The 19,800-nt window shown below is 39.4% G+C and overlaps 1 protein-coding gene across 1 annotated transcript in view; it reads left to right on the forward strand.

Annotated features, from left to right (window-relative positions):
• Positions 1-19,800, forward strand: part of gmds (GDP-mannose 4,6-dehydratase) — a 204,337-nt gene that overhangs the window by 158,525 nt on the left and 26,012 nt on the right. The window contains exons 8-9 of the mRNA XM_079680042.1: positions 8,531-8,649; positions 9,715-9,811. Of these exons, the coding sequence (XP_079536168.1) occupies positions 8,531-8,649; positions 9,715-9,811 (216 nt within the window). The remainder of the gene's footprint in view (positions 1-8,530; positions 8,650-9,714; positions 9,812-19,800) is intronic.

Consider the following 19,800-nt stretch of genomic DNA (forward strand, 5'->3'; position numbering starts at 1 on the left):
AGCCTCAGACTGTCTGTGTTCAGAGTGTCTCTGACCAGTTGTTGAAGCTTGTGAGTTTGTGTTCTCAATTGTGATAAGTGTTACAGGAAATACTGTTAAGGGCAACTTACAGTACTTTCATAACATATTCTGTTTTTGTATTTAAAGATCATTGCACATGTTGTTTGTTTATAGACACTAATGCACAATTTTCCACCGTGTGGTTCGGCTCAACTCACTTTTGGTACCAGCTCCTTTCGCGATTTGTACGTTTTTTAATTGCGGATAGTACCCAATAAGTCTAGATTCTTAACTGATTGCTTTAGTGAACCAGCATGACACCACTGTTCATCATCTTCAAAACAAAACTCGCTGAATCCTTTTGTCAACAATCTTCACTTTTTCATTTATACGCAATAGTGCGGGCAGACACTTTTTAAAATGGGGGGTTGTGCAGGATGTCCTTTGTCGCAGAAGTCACAATACTTTTGGACCAATTAGTAGTCTGCAGGGTTTCAATTACTTAAAGTATGTACTTAAACATGGTTATCATTCAAGTAGCCTTTATCATATACAAATTGTATTTTTATTAGGAATAATTTTAAATATGTGTTGTTCAATTGGCTGCAAAGACGAAAAGAAAAGTAAGGGGAAACTACCACATTTGTGTGAATACCAATAACTATTTTTCCTATTTAACAAAATATGCTAACTGATTAAATGTATGATTGCTCTAGCTTTATTTAAAAAAATATACAGTGCTCCCATAAATCTGATCTAAGGCCAAGTTTCAAAAACTATTTGTAAATACAAAGGATTCTGCATGCTTTTTTTAAGCTGCCTGTCTTCATCTCCTGCTGTGTCAAAATATTCATACTGATGTGTAAGTGTTGCGTTGGCGGGGCTTTGAATTTGTTATATAGCATACTGTTTAAATCCCCTGGTTTATTAGCATATTGCATTACCTCGGAGGTGTGTGTAGTAAAGGTGTGTGTTACCATGCATTACGACACAGATGCGTAAAGAACAAAAGGATCCTTTGAGAGCAGACTTTTAGAGGAAGCTGTCAGACGTGTCCATTCTTCTCTAATCCGGTGTTTAGGATTATCCTGCACTGTTATGGAATGCTGTTTAACACACAGACAGACACACTCACAATGTGCTGTCAGTCACTCACATCCAACTTCATGCACTCTCTGTTCGCTCAGGTGACAAACATACCCACCATTCAAATGGCTGTGAATGTAAACAGTCAGTGTGATGCAGGCAGAGCTAGTCCCACCTCCTTTAAGAACTTGCACCATGGTTGGCTGAACATAATCTACATAAGAGCGCCAACAGAAATGACAATGCCCTACAGCATATGGATGGTTGTATATTTTTCAACATCTGTAACATAAGAAAATAAATAGATTTGGGTTTTTATATAGCTGGAGAGGTAAACAAAACACTTGAATAACTTAAGGCAGTGATACCTTTATAACAGATGATAGTATAAGACCAAAATGAACTTTAAAGATGACTCCGTTCTGTTGTAGCTTGCTAAAGAGCCATTTACTACAATGGTTTTAACTGTAGCTCACATTTTAGGTGATGCATTTATGATAACAACATTTCGTCACTGGATAAGTTACCATCCAGGATAATTAATTTTGAGTTTTATTATAGCCACAAACAGTACAAGTGTTTTCATTGAATTATTTTACTGTTATATAAATCAGACCCTAAAGATGAGGCTTGATTGTGGACAGAAAACAGCAACAACAGTCAATTAACAGAAAAAGAATCGCCCCTCTTTTTTAAATATATTATCAAACTAATTTCTTATAGTAAAAGGGCAGAAACAATGTTCTCAGCCTCTCAAAGATAGAGATTTCCAGATGTTCTTTTTCTTTATATTATATTGAACTAAATACCTTGTAAATAGAGAAATTAGATTTCTGTACATGTATTTAGACCAAACTATTAACCTGGAAATGACAAATGTCTTTGTTTAATGTGAATATATGTTTCATAATTGTCATAACTATGTTTTTACTTTTTTTTACCCCATAATGCAACACAAACATTTTTATGAACAGTCAATCATCTTGGACCACGTTATTGTTTATAGATATAATTAGTTTTTATTTTCTTTGTCGATGTATTCATGTTAAGCTCCCTTTTTATGGACATGGTTTAATCCATTTCAGCAACCTTTCATAATAGATTTTACATTGTATTCATATAAAAGTATACAAAAAGCAGCTGCATAACACCTACACAGTATGTGTCCCTATTTGTAAAAAGGATTAGATTGCCATTCAACCATTTGGCAAGTGTTCAAAGCTAAAACTGTAGTCGAGATTAACATCTCTTTATGACAACGTAGCGGATGTAACCACTGGAATTCTCTGAAATATAATGACGCAAACAGAACTCTTTATAATTAGAAATCTGATTAATTTGAAGTTAAATATAGTCCTACGTAAACATCTAGAGTAGTAGGAGGTTACCCTCCTCAGTGTGATATCAGTTTTGGCGCCTTGGTCATTCTGGAGTCGTAATTTCAATACTATTTGACTAATCTTAGTACAAGATGGCTGCAAATGATTGCCAGTGTGTCCGGAAATTAGTGATGGATGTGGGTTCCAAAGAGACTGGCTGATAACACCAACTTGTGACGTGCATGAGTGAGACCATGTTCAAGCCCAAAATGTGACGTCCCAGCGTGATGCATGAATGTCTGTATCATAGCTGTGAGTGCAGCTCATTAATCTCGTTATCAGTGGTATGAGGTGGGGTTGGCAGGCGGGAGCTGCGTCTGCTCCAATTCAAGGCTTCCCTCTGGTCCCCGCCAATATAAGAGCACTTTTCTTCTTATTTTTCAAGCTTTAACATTCTTGTCTGGCAGCTGTGCAAGCATGTTGTGGAACAGAGCTGAGAAGCTCTTAAGCTACTAATGATCTGGAAAAGCCGACTCTGGCCGATGTCTGTAGTGGGGAAGAGAGGAACCTGCAGCTTCTCCAAAACTCAGTTAACATCACAGCCAGTTACATTTTTTGAGAATGTCTGCAATCATTCAGACAAATGCATACATGTATGTGGTTTTAAGTGATTAGAAATGGAAGGTGGCTGATCCTCTTTTATACTTTAGTATATTGTTACTTTGAACTTAACTTAAACGGAACATATTGGAAGAAAACTCAAATTTGTAGTGCTTGTGAACATTTATTTGGGTTTCTCTCAAGTGATTCGAAATGCAATTCATATTTGGCTCCCCTTGCTATGTCACATATTGTTTTTTTCTGAGTCTCTCCACCCACAGCTTGATAATTACCTTTGCAAAGGTGTGCCATATTTCCCCCCCAAGCTAATCAGAGCAGATTGGGCTTTTTTCGAATTGGGGGCTTAAAGGGACATGGGCTAAAACATAGCGTTTCAATGAGAAGATGAATACTGTATATTTAGACACACAGTATGAGTTAAAAAATATGTTTGTTTTTTTAACATTATAGTGTGTAAACATGTTGTAGTAGAAACCCAAAATGAATGTATGCAACTGACAATGAGCATGTCCTGTCCCCTTTAAAGCGCTTTATTTATTTTTGCTGGAATTATTAGAAGTGTTTTTTGTGGTTTCTGTTTTATGTTTGAATATGTGGGTTGGACTGAAAGGGTGTGTGTGTATGTTTTGTCCGTGTGTGCACATGTGGGTACTTGTTGACCACATTTAACTGTGTGTGTTAGTCAAACCCTGGGGTTAATGGCATTAGCGGGCTATGATTGGGGCTGATGGCTTTTTGCAACCATAATGGCAGCTCCATTAAGTGTTTACCGTGAGCCATTCCACATGTCAGCTGTAGTCAGGCAGCCAGAGAGGAAGGAGTGAGGGGCCGTAGCAGCCTGGGACGCTGGGAGGGAAGCGAGACAGTTTAGTATGCCAGAAAACATCCACCCTGCTGAGGCGACTTGGAGTAAAACATTATTTATTTGGAGATTCTGTTTTGTAATAGCATCTAAAATGAAGCAATCTGCGGGGATTAACAAAGTATTACATTGTGTTACATTCATATTAGCAGATTTAGGCCTAAGAAGTAAAATTAAGTGCCTGAAACAGCATTGTTCCAGTCTATGGCATCACGGTGCTGAGTGAACTGTGTGACCTATAAGAAGTGTTCTGAGTCAGCAGACTGCCTTTGGTTTGTACCAGGGATTTTCCCGCTGCGTAGTAGCTTTGGTTGTGCTCTATCTGTTCTCTATCTGACAGGGGCATATGGAAAAGATTAAATATAATTCACTTTCGGTAAAAAGAGAGAAGTGACATATCAGCAATACTGAAGCCATGAGAACTTTGTTGGTTTTAGCCTGAAATGCACATTCTCATATTTACTTATTTCTGATGATTCACTGCTTTTTTCAATTTGATGTCATTATAAATTGTGTGCGGTGTGTTTTTCTATTTCAAAATGACATAAGTGAGCTAGACAACCTCTTCAGACTATTACTTTTCAGGATGGATTCAGTGCCATTTTTCTTTATTTGACACATTTTTCTTTATTTGGTGTTCTATTTTGTGTCTGTGTTTTAACATTTGTAGTCCTTGTTGGAAAATAATATTGTTGCTTCATCATCTTATACCTACAATTGGTGTGTTTTGTAGTTCAGTAAATCAGTCAATCAAAGGATATACTTATACAGTCAAAGTGGGCAGTATACATAACACATCTGGCCTACTATAAAAAACAGATGGTAATTTGTGGGTAATTTAATATCTGAAATATCAATAAACTTGTGTAAAATCTTGCAGCTCTGCTAGTAACATTCCATTTAATATATTTTCAAAAATACAATTTCTAACGGTTTTCCGACTCTACCTTAATAAGGACAGATTTGTTAGACTTAGCAAAAAACGTAACAACATGTAGCAAAATATCACAGTTCAACTGTTGGCTATGTTTACATTTTCTGTTAGGACAACTAACAAAAATGACAAAGAAAGGAAAACCAAAACACAGATTTCCAAACCTTCCCATCAGTAACTTAAAACATATCAACAGACATTATACACACCCATGTTTTTCTACATTGCACTAAACACAGCATTTGAACTTTGGTCACCAGGTTTCCCCTTGTGTGTGTGTGAGAATATATTTCAGGTAAAGGGGTTGCGGGTGGCTGCAGGGGTCAGTATCTGTCTCTGAGCCGGAGTGGAGTGTGGAGTGTGTGATGGGGGTCATCCTGTGGCCATGTGAACAGGAAGGTGCGGGTTCGTTGTGAAGGGCTGAACCCCTGAGCTGTTTATCAGATAGCTAATGAAGCAGAGCAATCCTGAGAGGGACTGGGGGAGAAAGGAGGGGGCAGCAGACGGGAGAAGAGAAAGGGGGCAAAAGGTAAAATAATGGATCGTGTGGGCTGATGTAAAAAAAGTTTGAATAAACAAGTTAAATGTGGGAATACCCACATTGAAGCCAATACTATCCCCTTAGCTGTTATCCCTTAACGGGGTGAGAAGAATGCAACACAGTCTCTTGTGATTTCATTTTATTTCCAGACAAATGCTCAGCATATTATTTATCACATTTCCTGGTTAAAAATCAGCAGAGGCCATATCACTCAGCTCCGGCCGTAAACATTTTCTCTGGCTGCGAGAGAATCCGAGCTGCGTTCCCAACTCCCATCATCACAGCCATTCAGATTACTTGAGGCCACACATTCATCACTCAGTCCTAAAGCTTCATTACAAGTTCAAATAATCAGCCAGTCCAGATGATCAAAACATCATTAGAGTGTTTTAAATTTCACAGCTGATTAATCCGATTTACATCGAGAAGGGTTTAGTTCTTTAAAAATTGCAGAATGTTATGGTCCAAATGAAATCTTAGGCTATATCGATGGTGTACTGTTTGCTTAAACATGACATAGCAACATGTCAAGTTGCAAGTAAGATATTTTTGTTGTTTTGATTAATGGATCTATAAAATGACCAAAAGAATTAAGAATTGTCCAAAATGTGATAGTTTTTTTCCAGATATTCCATTTAAAATGATATATAGCATAGGAAATACAAATATTTACATTTAAGAACGTTCAATGTCAACCAATTTTCCAATTTTGATTTGAAAAATTTGAGAAAAGTTTAATCCAATTGATGAGTATAATTGTTGGTGTATATAAAACATGTTTTAAAGAAAGTTGAGAAACTGTAATTCTGGCAATCCACTAACCAGCTGTTGTCTTAGAACTAGTAACAAGCTTTATTATTATTTATTATTTATCTGCTGAAATGCTGATTACTACAGTTTTACACCTTTAGTTGCACTAAAGCTGATTTTCTACGAGTGGATCCTTGTTTTGTTTATCTCTTGCACACAAAAGCACATGGTATTCTAAAATATTACATTTCTCCTGTCAGCTTAACAAGCAGTAAATGTGGAAACAATTGGAAACACAGATTCTGAAGGCCCTCTCGTCGTGGAAAATTGGACACGCTCCGATTCGTTTGCTCAGCTGTCAGTCATATACAAGGTGCTATTATTGGCTCATGTAGCAGTGTGAGAATCTGGTGTGTTCATCAGGGGCCGGCGGGTGAGGGGTCGGGCTCAGGGGAGCCATCAGTGTTGAGCGGTCAGTTGACCCTGAACGATCCTGAGATAGGATGGCCTCGCCTCCCCGAGGAGGAGCATTCCATCGCCGCTGGTGTGTGTGTGTTGATCGGTGTGTGTTAATCGGTGTGTGTGCGTGTGTGTGAGTGTTTTTCACAGCATGCTTGTGCTTATACAATACCTTAATCAGAACATACAGTTCTTCAGCACACAAGTCTTATAACATACCATGATCTGTCTGACTTTAAAACAAATGATTGACAGCATGGTACAAAGTAAGATATCATTGCCATAATATTGGAGAACAAGTAAATGCTTTTCATGAGATTTTGATAAATGCAGCTTTCACCAAAGAGGATGAACATTGTCCATTTTGGACACAATTAAATCTTCTGTGGCAACATCAACATGTGAAATGTAAAGCTTTTACAAAACATGTGTACCAATTATAGTGCCATGAAAACTGAACTGGAAATTCATGGTCCCCCCCAGAAGATTCATTCCTTTGATTTTAGGATTACATTAAATATTCTGTTGATAATCAGGACTCTCATTGTGTTTTTCCCCAAAATAATAATAATTGTAATTATTAGGAAAAGTGTTCTTCTTATGCAATTTAAATCTAAAGATGGATAGATTTAGATGGATCAACATCTTATTTGCACATTTTTTAAAGCATTGACTGAGTATAATCATGCTCTAGCGGGAATAAAAGAGTGCACCCTTTATGTTTTATTTTTGTGAGATGAACATTTAATGAACATTGATTCTTGTAAGATCTTCTCCTGGGAAGTTTTTTTATTTTTTTTATTTGTATGTGTATCTGCAAAAGACACATCTATAAGTACCTCTGCACAGGGAACACTGCTGAATGTGTGGCGGGAGACAGCAAGTCTCTGCCTTGTCCAACTGTATCAAATACAACATCCTAATTTGGCTGGATGGAACACAGACACACATAACATTCAATACAAATCCAAGTAGAGCATATAAACTGATCCTCTGAGTGACTTTTTAGAGACCGATAGGAAACCACCTATAGATAGCAACTGTGTGGCTGAACACATTAATATGCCAGAGCAGAACACTACTAGTTATGATGTCCATGTGCCATTTAGAGTCAAATTGATAAATCAAATATTGTGTGATTTAGGTTGAGGCTATCATGTCTGGTTTGGGTGTTGTCCATGATTTGTCTTACAACTTTAACCCTTTCATGGCATGACAGTTTATTGTAAGAGGTTGTTAATGGTCAAATAATGTCTTGTTCAGCATTAGGTTATTCTTCTTGTGTCCTAATTCCATTTGTCAGTGCGTGTGCAATGTGAGCATTTGTCCTTCTGTCCATTTTTCTTTCTGTCCCCTTTGAGTCTTTTCTAATGAGGCTAGACATGCCAGAGGTCGGCAGCTCTGACCCGCTGGCTCTGGTTCATCATAAATGTTATGGAACCACGCACAGACGCCCTCGCTGGCTGTTTAATATAGTGCTTGGTCTATTGAGGGATTCAGACTCTCAGCTTTCACTGGGTTATATAGGCTAATGATAATACTGCCTGCACCGTGGAGTTAGAAATAGTGAACACTAGTCAGGACTGGATACTGTTGTCATTTTATTTCTGAATGTTTATCATCTCCTTTTGCAGTCATTTTAAGTGCTTTTGAGCAGTGCAGTTGTGTGCGTGTGCATAGGTGCACGTGCATTCATGGACACATAAATGCCTTGTTGTGTGTGCCAGCAGCAAAGTGGGCCTATGGGAGTGTTCTGTCCTCCGTTCCCACGCTATTTGTCCCATGAGCCCATGCTGTGACGTCAGGACAGAGGTACGGGCGAATGCCCCGCTTAGAGGTCGCAGGTTCACTTCCTGTCTGTCAGGACCGAGTTGGGCAGGGTCCAGTTTGGAGCACTGAACTGTCTTTATGATCTCTGTGTTTTAACCTCTCTGCCCCTATCTCTCTGTCACTTACAGGCTATGTGGCTGATGCTGCAAGAGGAGGTGCCAGAAGATTTCATCATAGCGACGGGGGAGGTGCACAGCGTGAGGGAGTTTGTGGAGAAGGCCTTCATACGTGTGGGGAAGACAATAGTGTAAGTGCACACAGACACACAATACTATCTCACACGTTTCCAAAAATGTGTTTGCATCTCTGTTTCTGGAAAAAGGTCAGGTTTCCATGATGGTCGCAACAATCGCAGGAAGCACATAATAATATTTGTATAAGACTCCAGTCTGATTTGAGAAATAAAGATAACTGTATAAACTGTAATAAATTTGTGATTTAATTATAATTTCTCATTCAGAAGTAAAAAAAGACAATAAAACCATTGATGAGCGTATATAAATGTGCATAGACTATTCTCTTCACATGTTATAAAGTATTTCATATATAAACCATAGTGTATGTATATATATATATATATATATATATATATATATATATATATATATATATATATATATATATAGTAGTATAGTACTACTATACTACTTTTTTTACTCCATGGTCCAATACAAAATAAGGTAACACCCCGGAAAGTAATCATCTTGCTATCAGCTAAGTCCCCATTTTAACCCTGGTCGATACCAACCCTGCCAAAAATGTGAAATCCAGCAAATGTTATCAGTTTTACTGACAATTTGCAAACTAGGCTTTGCAAATGTCCAAATTAAATAGGTACCAGTGTGGATGAAAACAATGTATAGGAGCACCAATAGATTTTCTTGGACGGAGAAGAGGAAGAATGTACATCGATTACCAAAGAAAATCATTCAAAAATAAGTAAAGAATGTCATCCCGATGCATCCTGAATGGCGCACAAACAAGCAAGAAATAGTAGAAGTTCCAAGTTTGAAAAAGGCTTTATTTAGAAAACCTCTGTCTCCCGTTCGATACCACATCTCAGTTCCCTCCTCTTTCTCACCTCTCATTCACCTCCCCCTTGTGTCGTGGAAGACACTGACATGTTGATGAAGGTGTGTGGCGCTGCCGTGTTGGCTTCAGAAAACCCACGGGTGACATGTTGTGTCTGGGACCAGACGTTAAAGAAACAAACTGCACAAGAAATAATCAGGGAGACAGAGGAAGGGACGGCTGAAGCCTACGGCAGCTGTGGAAAAATGTTTCCTTCCCGCTAAAATGTGTGTCTTTCCAGGTGGGAGGGGAAGGATGAGAAGGAAGTTGGCCGTTGCCAGGAGACAGGAGTGGTACACGTCAAGGTGGACCCTAAATACTTCCGTCCTACTGAAGTGGTAAGTCGGGGTTCTCCCTGTGTTTGTGTATACAAATGTTTGTTTCTTCTTAAAGATCTTTCAAAACGTAATAAACGCGATAAAAATGTTATTTTTAAAAGGATATTCATGGGTAATGAAAGTAGTAAATATAACCCTCTATTACATTGAAATCTTTCTTTAAGAGCTAGCAAAATGACCTGAACACTTAGTCATGTGTGTGTTTGTTGTTGTTGCTATTTCATTGAGTAAGACCATAACTGATGGACATCTGAGTACATTTACTCAAGTACTGTACTTAGTAAATATTAGTAAATAATGATGTTCAAAATAAAATAGTCCCTCCGTTGCCTTCTGCATAAAACATAGTGCAAGGTGGTTGCTATGCAACAACACTAACAGCTAGCGAACATATTAGACAGAGAGCGTTGATCGATTATTTGACTATTTATTTACATTCATTTGTATGTTGCCATTTATTGTGCAGCCACTGAAAAACTGAAAACTGCATCAGTAGAATGGCTCACGTGGTTATTTGTATAGGTTGAGGTTGTTCTAGGCTGTTGCTTGGCGTGGCGAGAATATTGCTCCACTTTCTCCGGCCCCCGAGATTGGGCTTCCAGTAGCTCTGGAGAGAGATTTCGCACCTGTGGCCACTAACGGTCATCATCATTTCTCTGCTTTCAAGACCCGCATCAGAAAGCTTTTGAATAGTAGTACTTCTCCAGTTGGTCTACCTGCTCTTCACGTAGCTCTGAATGTCGTCGTTTTTTCTGGAGATAGGCACTGCTCAATCCACTCCTCCACAGTAAGACCACCCCGGAGGTCAAAGTGAACCTTAAATGTTTCCATCTTAAACTTTGTAAGTTTGTTTCGTAACGGACAAAATGTAATAATATTTATAAAACGGACAAGTCAAATCAAGCAATCTGATTGGTCGATAGCGTTTTTGCGGACCTTTTTGATTACAGATTTGAAAACGTCGTTGCTTGCTTTAAAAGTAGCACAATTCAAACCCTAAGTATCTAGATATCCCTGCCCTAATGCCAAAGGAACTGCACACTGAATATGTTTTGCCGTTTGATGTCAATGTCTGGACCGCTGCGCAGGGGCGGATCTAGAAAAATGTTCATGGGGTGGCAAGAGGGTGGCAGGAGATTTTGAGGGGTGGCATCCCTGGTAGAAGTATATGCTGATTTAATCGCAGTCATATCAATCAATGTTGACTTGGAAAGCCACAATATTAATATTTTAACTCAATAACATTTGGTGACATTTTTGTGGCACATCAGTAAAGCCTTAAATATAAATATATAAGGTGGCAGACATAATTGAATGAATTTTAACTGAATGAGTTTGTCTCACTCTTAGACCAGCAGGGGTACCAAATCTATGCAGACTGCTGCAATAAGTACGTTAATTAACTGTCTCATCGATGTGTGTCTGTATGAATATGATCATATTAACAATCATATTATTCCTATCAGCTGTCAATCCCTTTTATGATTCACATATTCAGTGTTATTATTGAATTAACTATATTTTTTGGAGGAGTTAATGATGAATGTTCCTCAAGATGCTTGCTCACCCTCCTTCAAATTTGAAAGACAAGTAATTACTATCATATATCAAAAGATTCAAAGGAACAGTTCAGCGCCCCACGACTTTACAAACAGTTACAACCTTGACTTTACATCAGAAAGAACAAACATTAAAGAAATGACTAACGTGTATTCAGCTAAAACATATACATCGCTGCAGTAAGTTATTATCCAGTGGAAAGCCCTTACCTACTGGCCTAGTTAAATCAAAGTGATTACTTTTTTTTGGCTGGGCAGTGAAATGTTACGTCTTATTTGACTTTCTCAGGACTTAAAACAGTTTTTTGGGGGCAGACCCCCACAAAGAAAAAATATATATTTACACACGTAAGGTCATCATCTTAACAGTTTATTATGCTCATCGAGTCATCCGTGAGCAGAGCATCAAGTTGGCATGCCTATTACAGCTGAATGTGGCGATTACCATCTTGTTCACAAACTTATTAAGATGTAAAGCTATGGTGCATTTTGATTCAATGCTGAGTACAGCCTGAAGAACCTATCGAGGATTACAAAACTAATGTCACAACAGGACTTAGAAAAGCTTGTCCATGCTTTTATTTTCAGTAGACTTGACTGCTGCAATAGTGTATTCACAGGGCTGACAAAAAAAATCCATCAGAAAGCTGCAGCTGATTCAGAACGCCGCTGCACGTGTCCTCACTAACACTAAAAGAGTGGATCACATCAGTCCGGTTCTGAAATCTTTAAACTGGCTTCCAGTCGGCCAAATAATTGATTTTAAAATACTATTGCTAGTTTTTAAATCATTACATGGTTTAGGACCAAAGTATATTGTTGAACTCCTGCATAATTACGAGCCATCAAGGTGCCTCAGGTCTTCTGGGACGGGTCTGCTATCGGTTCCGAGAGTAAAAACAAAACATTGAGAGACAGCATTTAGCTATTATGCCCCGACACTCTGGAACAAACTACCCAAATCAAGCACGTCCGCAGAAACGCTTACTATTTTTAAATGGAGACTAAAAACATATCTCTTTCGCTGCTTTTAATTGAGGTGCTCATATTCGCACTACAGTATGCCTTTTAAACATGTATTGTATACCTGTGGTGTTTATTTGTATTATTTTATTATCTTTGCTTTGTAATGTCTGTTGTAAAATGCCATTATATATGTGTTTTTACTGTATGTATTCCTAAAAAGTCTTTTAATTTGTTTTGTAAATCACTTTGAATTGTCGCGTACAGAAAAGTGCTATATAAATAAACTTGCCCTGCAGCCAAACCTGACATGCTCTTCTCTGTCACTGTAAACCGCAAATACCTCATTCCTTCCGTCCACTTGGATCCGAAATGCTTCTCGTTTTGCGCTGTCCCCCCGTTCAAATGAAATCGCCGCCAATCATATTTCCAGGCTCGCGCCAGGGCCGGGGGAGGGGTTACAAGGCTCGCGTCTTGTGCTGCATTCACTTGCACTCGGACATTAGAGCTTTTCTCTCATAAATGTCCGATGAGCCACAACTTTTCTTTCAAAACAAAGCTGCCAACTGGGGTGGCAGCTGGGTTGGCAGGCCACCCCGTGCCACCCCGTAGAACCGCCACTGCCGCTGCGTAAAAAGGAGGCTTTCTGCCCCGTTACTTCTCTGCTGTTTTCTTGTCCCAGTTTGAAAAGCAAACTGCATGCAGTTTGCTTTTCTGCCAAACTGTATACAGTTAAATCGACCGGACTTCTTTCTGCTGATGTGAGCTTCCTTAACAGCGGTCAATAAGTCCTTGCTGCACATTATCCCTTACATGCTTCCATCTTAAGCTTTGTTAGTGAGTTAGTTTCGTAATGGACGTAATGTAACGTTTGTAGCTTTTCTCAGACGCGGAGGGATACTGACTTGTTGTGAAAAGTAACTACAATTCTGCCCGTGGTATGCGCTCATTATACCACGGCTAAGAACCAATCAGATTGCTTGATTTGACTTGTCCGTTTTATAAAAAGTAATTAACACTAGCTGCACCTTTACCAGCTTTGATAACACTTTAATGCATCAATCATTATAATTAAAACATATCATATATTTTATTTTGAAATGGACCAAACTGCAGAATGAGTACTTTTACTTTTGATATTTTAAGTATATTTAGATGCTTATACTTTTGTACTTTTACTTGCGTAACAAGTTTGACACTGATTTTTGCTTGCAGTACTGTCAGAAATACTTACCATATCAACAAACTGCACACATTGCTGCAGAATGAAGTTGCTCTGCTATAATAATAATAATAATAATAATAATATGTAACTCATATAGTTGTACAGAAAGTAATTCATGACACAGCGCACGTTCCATATACCTGACCTTAACATGAATGTTTCATGTTTTCTATGCGTGTATCTGATCGCCGGTCATTGTGTCTGGGACCATAGAGAACACTTATCAGCTGTCCAGTTGACAGCCTCTGGGTGCTTACTGTAAGCTGTTATACAGCTGGAAACAGGCCAGTTTGCCTCTTTAAGAGTAATGGAGGCAGAATCCTGCCCGTTTGTGCTGAAAAAATACTCATATTCAGGCAAGTACTCTGTTCTTTATGTATGAGGGGAAGTGTATTTGATGGACTCATTCAGCTGATGAAGCAATTCTCATGAATGGATTCTGCTTTGAAAGCCCATGAGAAAAAGACGCGCTGCCTGTACCAAAAAGAGCAATCATATTATCCCTCCATCTTTCCCTAGGTGTGAAGTGTCTCTGATATTTGGGAGGTCCTTCTCTCATCGCTGTGGCCCAGGGGTATTGTGGCTGCTCCCCTGGGGAGGGTGTAGAGTTACCCAGGGGTGTTGTGGTCGAGATTAGCCGTCAGCCCTCGGTTTAAAGCCTCTGCTGAGCTTTGGCCTGGTGAGATTAGAGCTGAGATGAAGTTGAGTGATGTCGGCGGATTAGAGAGGAGGCCCTGCTGACTGACTGCTGAGGAGATGGAAGCACCGGTCACACACCTGGGCCTGTTTCTTTGTGCGTGTTGAGCTCATTCATTTATGGTCTTAACCCTGAATCCACATTGAGAACTCCTCCAGACACTTTTCAAATCCACCAGTGCTAACCTATCAGCAAGGGAAAAGTTCTGTGTCTTTTACAAGAGCTTTTTGAACTAATGGACAATATACTGTGTAGTGGTGAGCTACCCTATTAGGCAACCTGGTCCAATAATAGAGTTAAAACTAATTGCAACATCCGCTTATAGACTTGATCAGCTAAAGAAAAGTGTGAAGGCAGGTGCTCAGGAAGATTTCAAGATCCGGTCAGAACAACTCAAAATAGTTTCCAATAATTGGTTCCTCCATATGATCAAACAGAGAATTTTTAACTGCACATCTTCTTGAAAATAAAATAAAAATGCGGCAAAATCAGCGCTTTGTTTTAGAGAAACCACATTACTATCAATGGCTCCTCTTGGGCCGCCTTAAAGTTCAGTTGGTAGAGCCCCATGTACTGGGGTTTGGAAACTAGGAAGAATGTTATTGTTTCAACTTTGAGGTTAAAACTGTTTGGCATCACTTATATAAATAACAAAATATAAAGATTATTTTTGGATAATTGCCAATCACAAATTCAGACGATGCAAATAGGTGACACAACCAAAATAATTTAGATTGACAGAATAATAAAAAAAGCGACCAAAAGCAGGAAATCCTTATATTGGAGCACCTGGAACCAGCAAATATTTTCTTGAAGAAATCACTCAAATCAACTGTTCTGTCTCAATGCTTCACAGAGTCTGCATTTCACTTTCCAGTTTTTCAGTTATTTAGGTAGATTAACCAGCAGTTTCTACTACTTGCACATGTGAACCTCAGAGGAAACAAAGGTAAAGATTGCAGAGATAAGAAGATGGAAACTGTTCCGCCATTCCTCCGCTCCGTCTCACAGTCTCTTTATTCCTGTGCTAGGAGTTAAAGAGACTGAAGAGTGTTTAACCTCTGACCTATTCAGACAGGAAGTAGCTGACACCGGGCTCACAGCTCAGCATTGTGTCTCTCCTGAAGTGGAAATACCTGTCATCAAGAGTCTGTGTACGTACGTGCATTAAGGAATCCAGCTGACTCAGACTCTTTCGTTGTTGTTTGCTGTTTCGGTGCAAGGGAATTCGGAACTTTGCGTAGCTGTGTGCAGGAGGAGTAAGTCCTCAGGCTGTGTGCTAATATATATGTAATTCATCATCATCTCTGTCAGTGTGTGTGTCTGACATGAGCTCATTTATCTCCCCAGCCCCTTGGGACAGGGGCTAGCAACCATGGCGTGTTGAGAGGGGAGTTAAATGTGCAGGTGTGCTTCACCTGACTGTGTTTATTTGGGATACAACGCCTTGAGGCAGCAGAAATGACAGCGACTTTAACTTTGTTTACGGAAGCTGTTTACGGCATGTGAAACATGCTGGTTGTAAATATAGGCACCGCAACTTCCTTCAGCTATATTTATTTGTTAAAGCAAAAGACGTGTAGTTTGAAGCTGTCAGGGTAGTATGGAATAACGCTTCAGGAAAGTTTCAAACTGCTCCATCTCTCATGGCTGCTGCATGTTTCCATTGTGAGCTGTCAGTAATCTCACGTCACCTGTGGGTTTCGGCCAGCACGGAGGTTTGGCTCAGGTGAGCGGCCTCCGCCTGAGTCTTTGCAAAGGTGAGTCATGAGGTATTATGCCCTAATAGTGACTATTTGTTTTGGTTGCTACGTGACATGCAGTGCCGTGTCCATGGCTTTCAATATTCCTAGCTTGATCGGGTGGTTTCCTTGATCTGGTTCTCATGGTTGTGTTTAGACCTTGTTGGGTGATAAACCATGCTACAAATTAAAATGTATATATTTTATTAGGTGTGTTAATTAGTACAGTATAATAGATGGATTAGTTTATAATAGTTACTTATACACTAGTGATAGTAGTGTTGCCATACTTTTGATAAGGAAAGTCAAGAACAGAATATGCTCGAAAAAAGAACAGTGCATACCACAAAAGCGGTTATAAGGTAACTGCACCATACAATAAACTGGGGGATTTCCAAGGATCAGATTTAAAAAGTGAAACAATCAAGATCGTTGCTACAGAGGCCAACATATCGTAATTAGTTTTTTTACATGCACAGAATAAATTCTCCAGATATTACCTTTATTGCGGCTATATGTTGGGACGCAAAGGTTCAAATCTTTCTAAACAAATATTTAAAGGATCATTGGGCATGCTGATGCATGATTTATCTATCATTGAATCATTGGTTACGATAAAACAAACGCCAACAGAACAACCAGGGCAGACGCTGATATCGTCTGACCAATTGAAAGACCAGCAAAGACCCTGCTGTTAATGAGCAAATGTTGAACTGGCTTTGTAGTTTAGGTGAGGTCATGCCTCCTGCAAGCTTTACCTAGGCACCACCTCAGAGTATTGCCAATAAGTGAGAATGCGTTTTTCAAGGACAATCTCCTGTTGTGCGCACGCATGTGAGCACCTCATTTTCTGGACATTGTTCTGTGAGACCATACTCAAAATGGAATACACTGCACTTTCACCACCCCCCAATCCCCAAATACATTCAGTCAGATTCCCCTTTAATTTCTCCAAGAACATATTGTATCCAATATAATAGTTTGATTTGGCACAGAATTGATCCAAAATAAATGTGAAATGCAAGTATTGGGGATTTACCCAACACCTTACAGTATGTCATATGATTGACAAAACCTGCAGACGATTCTCTTTTTTCCTTTGTTCACACTTCTTAATTTCACCTGAAATATGTATTGCAGACTCCAATTTGTCTAAGTCAGTATTGGAAGCACTGTAGACACATGTTTGAACTGATGTGATGATTTCTGTGTTCACATATTTACATTGGTGTGTGTCTGTGCATGTAAACATTTGTGCGTGTCCATGCTAATGCAGCCTGGCTGTCATACTTTCAAGTTCATGTGTCGCTGTAGGGAATAAACTGCTGCCAGTTGAGTGACAGCGCTGTGGTTTTTGTCCTTCCTCTCATGCAGAGGAGGAAGAGGAGCAGTGATAAATGGGAAGTTGTCTCTCGGTCTGTCTTTTCACTCACTATTCATTTCCATTTGTGTTTTGCATAACTCTTCTACATTAATTTTTACCGCACAGCTCTTTGCCCTTTTGGCCCTTATTACTGTGTCTCAGTCACAGTGATAGCAGGCATTGGTCGGCAGCACAGGAATGCCCTTCCGGGGGAGATTATCTACCTATAAGGAAAGGTGAAAAGCAGACAGACAGTTTCCCCATTTATCAATTACTCGCTCTGCTGTAGACCAAAATTGAACACGTCATCTATCCATCATCAGGACTGATGAAAGAAACCAACTCTGATTATTGTTCGACTGAAACTAATGATTTTCGAGGCGAAAAAGGGAATCCATTCCACAAAAACCAGACCTCGAATCGAATCGACTTGTATCGTCAACTAAGAGAACAGAAATGTGAAAATCCCAGTGTTAAAGCAGTGTGTAACTACATTACAGTGCTCGGGAGCAGTCTGGGGTGGGGTGCCTTGCTCAAGAGCACCTCAGCAGTGCCAAGGAGTAAACTGGCATTTCTCCAGGCAGGTCAATAGAGTGCCATCAGCATGAACTGTTTTCAGTTTTAGCTTGTTACAAACCTTCCAAGCGTTCCACGCTATCTTTATCAGTACAATCTAGCAGTCATCCTGGTATATTGACAGGTTGGACAGTTTGGAAAGATTTCCATCTAGCTATCAGTCTGTTGAAAGATATGAAGCGGGCTAGCAAGAGGCACCTCTGCTTGAGTTCTTACGTGCGGCTGTTTAGTATTATCTTTTTTTCCATCTATTATCTTTCCTAATTATCAGATAATTTTTCGAATTTAAAAAAAGTATAAAAAAAGGAGGACATGTTGCATTAATCTCCTAGTGCCCTCAGTAACAACGTCAAAATCAAGAATTTGATAGACTAATCCAAAGATTAATCGATTGTCAAAATTGTTTTTGTTTAATTTTCCGCCTGTCAATTAATCAACTAATAGTGCAGTTCACAGTGGCAAGAGTTGAAGGATATTAATCTCTGTGTTGTGTTTGGATTGAAGGAGAGGATTCCCCATTAGAGGTTCCCAAGTATCAAAATCAACAAATGTAAATAAGGCTGGGTTATAGTCACATACCAGCATTCCATGCAGTGAAGTCATGCACTTTCAATAGCTGACTGAGGATCCTTTTGTTTCAATCAAACAAGTATATTCTTGCGCTGCACAACAAGTGTGAAAGCTGGAGTGCTACATACCAAAGCTGCTGCAGCACTAGCCCCGTGACTGAGGGTGTGCTGAATACACATAAACAGAGATGACCTAATAAAGAGTTTGTCCTTAAAGGTTAAGGTTTATCTGTTGTCTTCATGCAAAGAGAGGAAGACACTGATCAAACAAATCCTCTTATCTCTGCAATGTCCCAAAGTGACATCCTGATACTGTATCAGACCAAGTTCCCGCTAGTTAGCGCTGCTTTGTTCAGTGTTTATTTACATTTGAGTTCTCTGAATCATACATTTCTTTATTTTCAGTAGCAGTAATGACTCAATGGCCATTGCCAGCTTAATAATGCAATACAATAACAGAAGCTCTTACATAAACTGGCATGTAATGATGCAAAGAACATATGGGGTGAAATCAAACCTGTAGGATTCTCACAGAGGAGTGGCCTGACCTGTTTTGTCTTTTTATTCGGACCGCAGGTTAGAATCAAAAGCTCCTACATCAACCCCTAAAAATAGCCCTGTTGACGCACCACACCTCGGCATCTGTCAACCACCTGTCCGTGCATGTGCATGTACAAAATGCTCTATTCTTAACTTCCTTCTTGCCCCGGTTGGCTGTCCTTCCAACATTGAGATGTGCCTAAACACACTCTGCTGCATACTCTAATACGTCATCAGTCCTGTCGTCATTGGATGAGCAGCTCATACAATGGTTCCAGTGATACAGGGGAATAAAGACGGCGAGTGTTATGGTAACTTTTTATGACTTTTGGCAAGCAGAGCAAACCCTCCTGTTGATCTCATCAAAGTGACAAAGACATACCTAGCTGATCTTGTTACTAAATAATGTTTTGCTTTGTCAAGGTTTATTGTGTTTTAAGGAGAATCCCACGCTTGGACACTATGTCACTGTTAGATATTGTAGGTGTTTGATGTTGAATGCATTCCTCGTGGCTTTGTGATGAAGTGTTGTGACCTGCCTCCACTTATTCAGGTAGTGATCTCATGTGTCTCATAGAGCGTCCTTTGATTGCTCACACAGACTGGGACTAAGCAATGGCGGATATAAAAAACAAACCCTGCTACCTCGCCAGACAACTATTTTGCACCAGTGGGTTATTGGAACCCCAATTAGAGCCATTTCAAAGTGGGTTCCAGGCCCTAAGTCGTGACAGACATTGGCCAAACCAAATGAT

Source organism: Notothenia rossii, assembly GCF_949606895.1.
Source record: "Notothenia rossii genome assembly, chromosome: 1".
Classification (NCBI taxonomy): domain Eukaryota; kingdom Metazoa; phylum Chordata; class Actinopteri; order Perciformes; family Nototheniidae; genus Notothenia; species Notothenia rossii.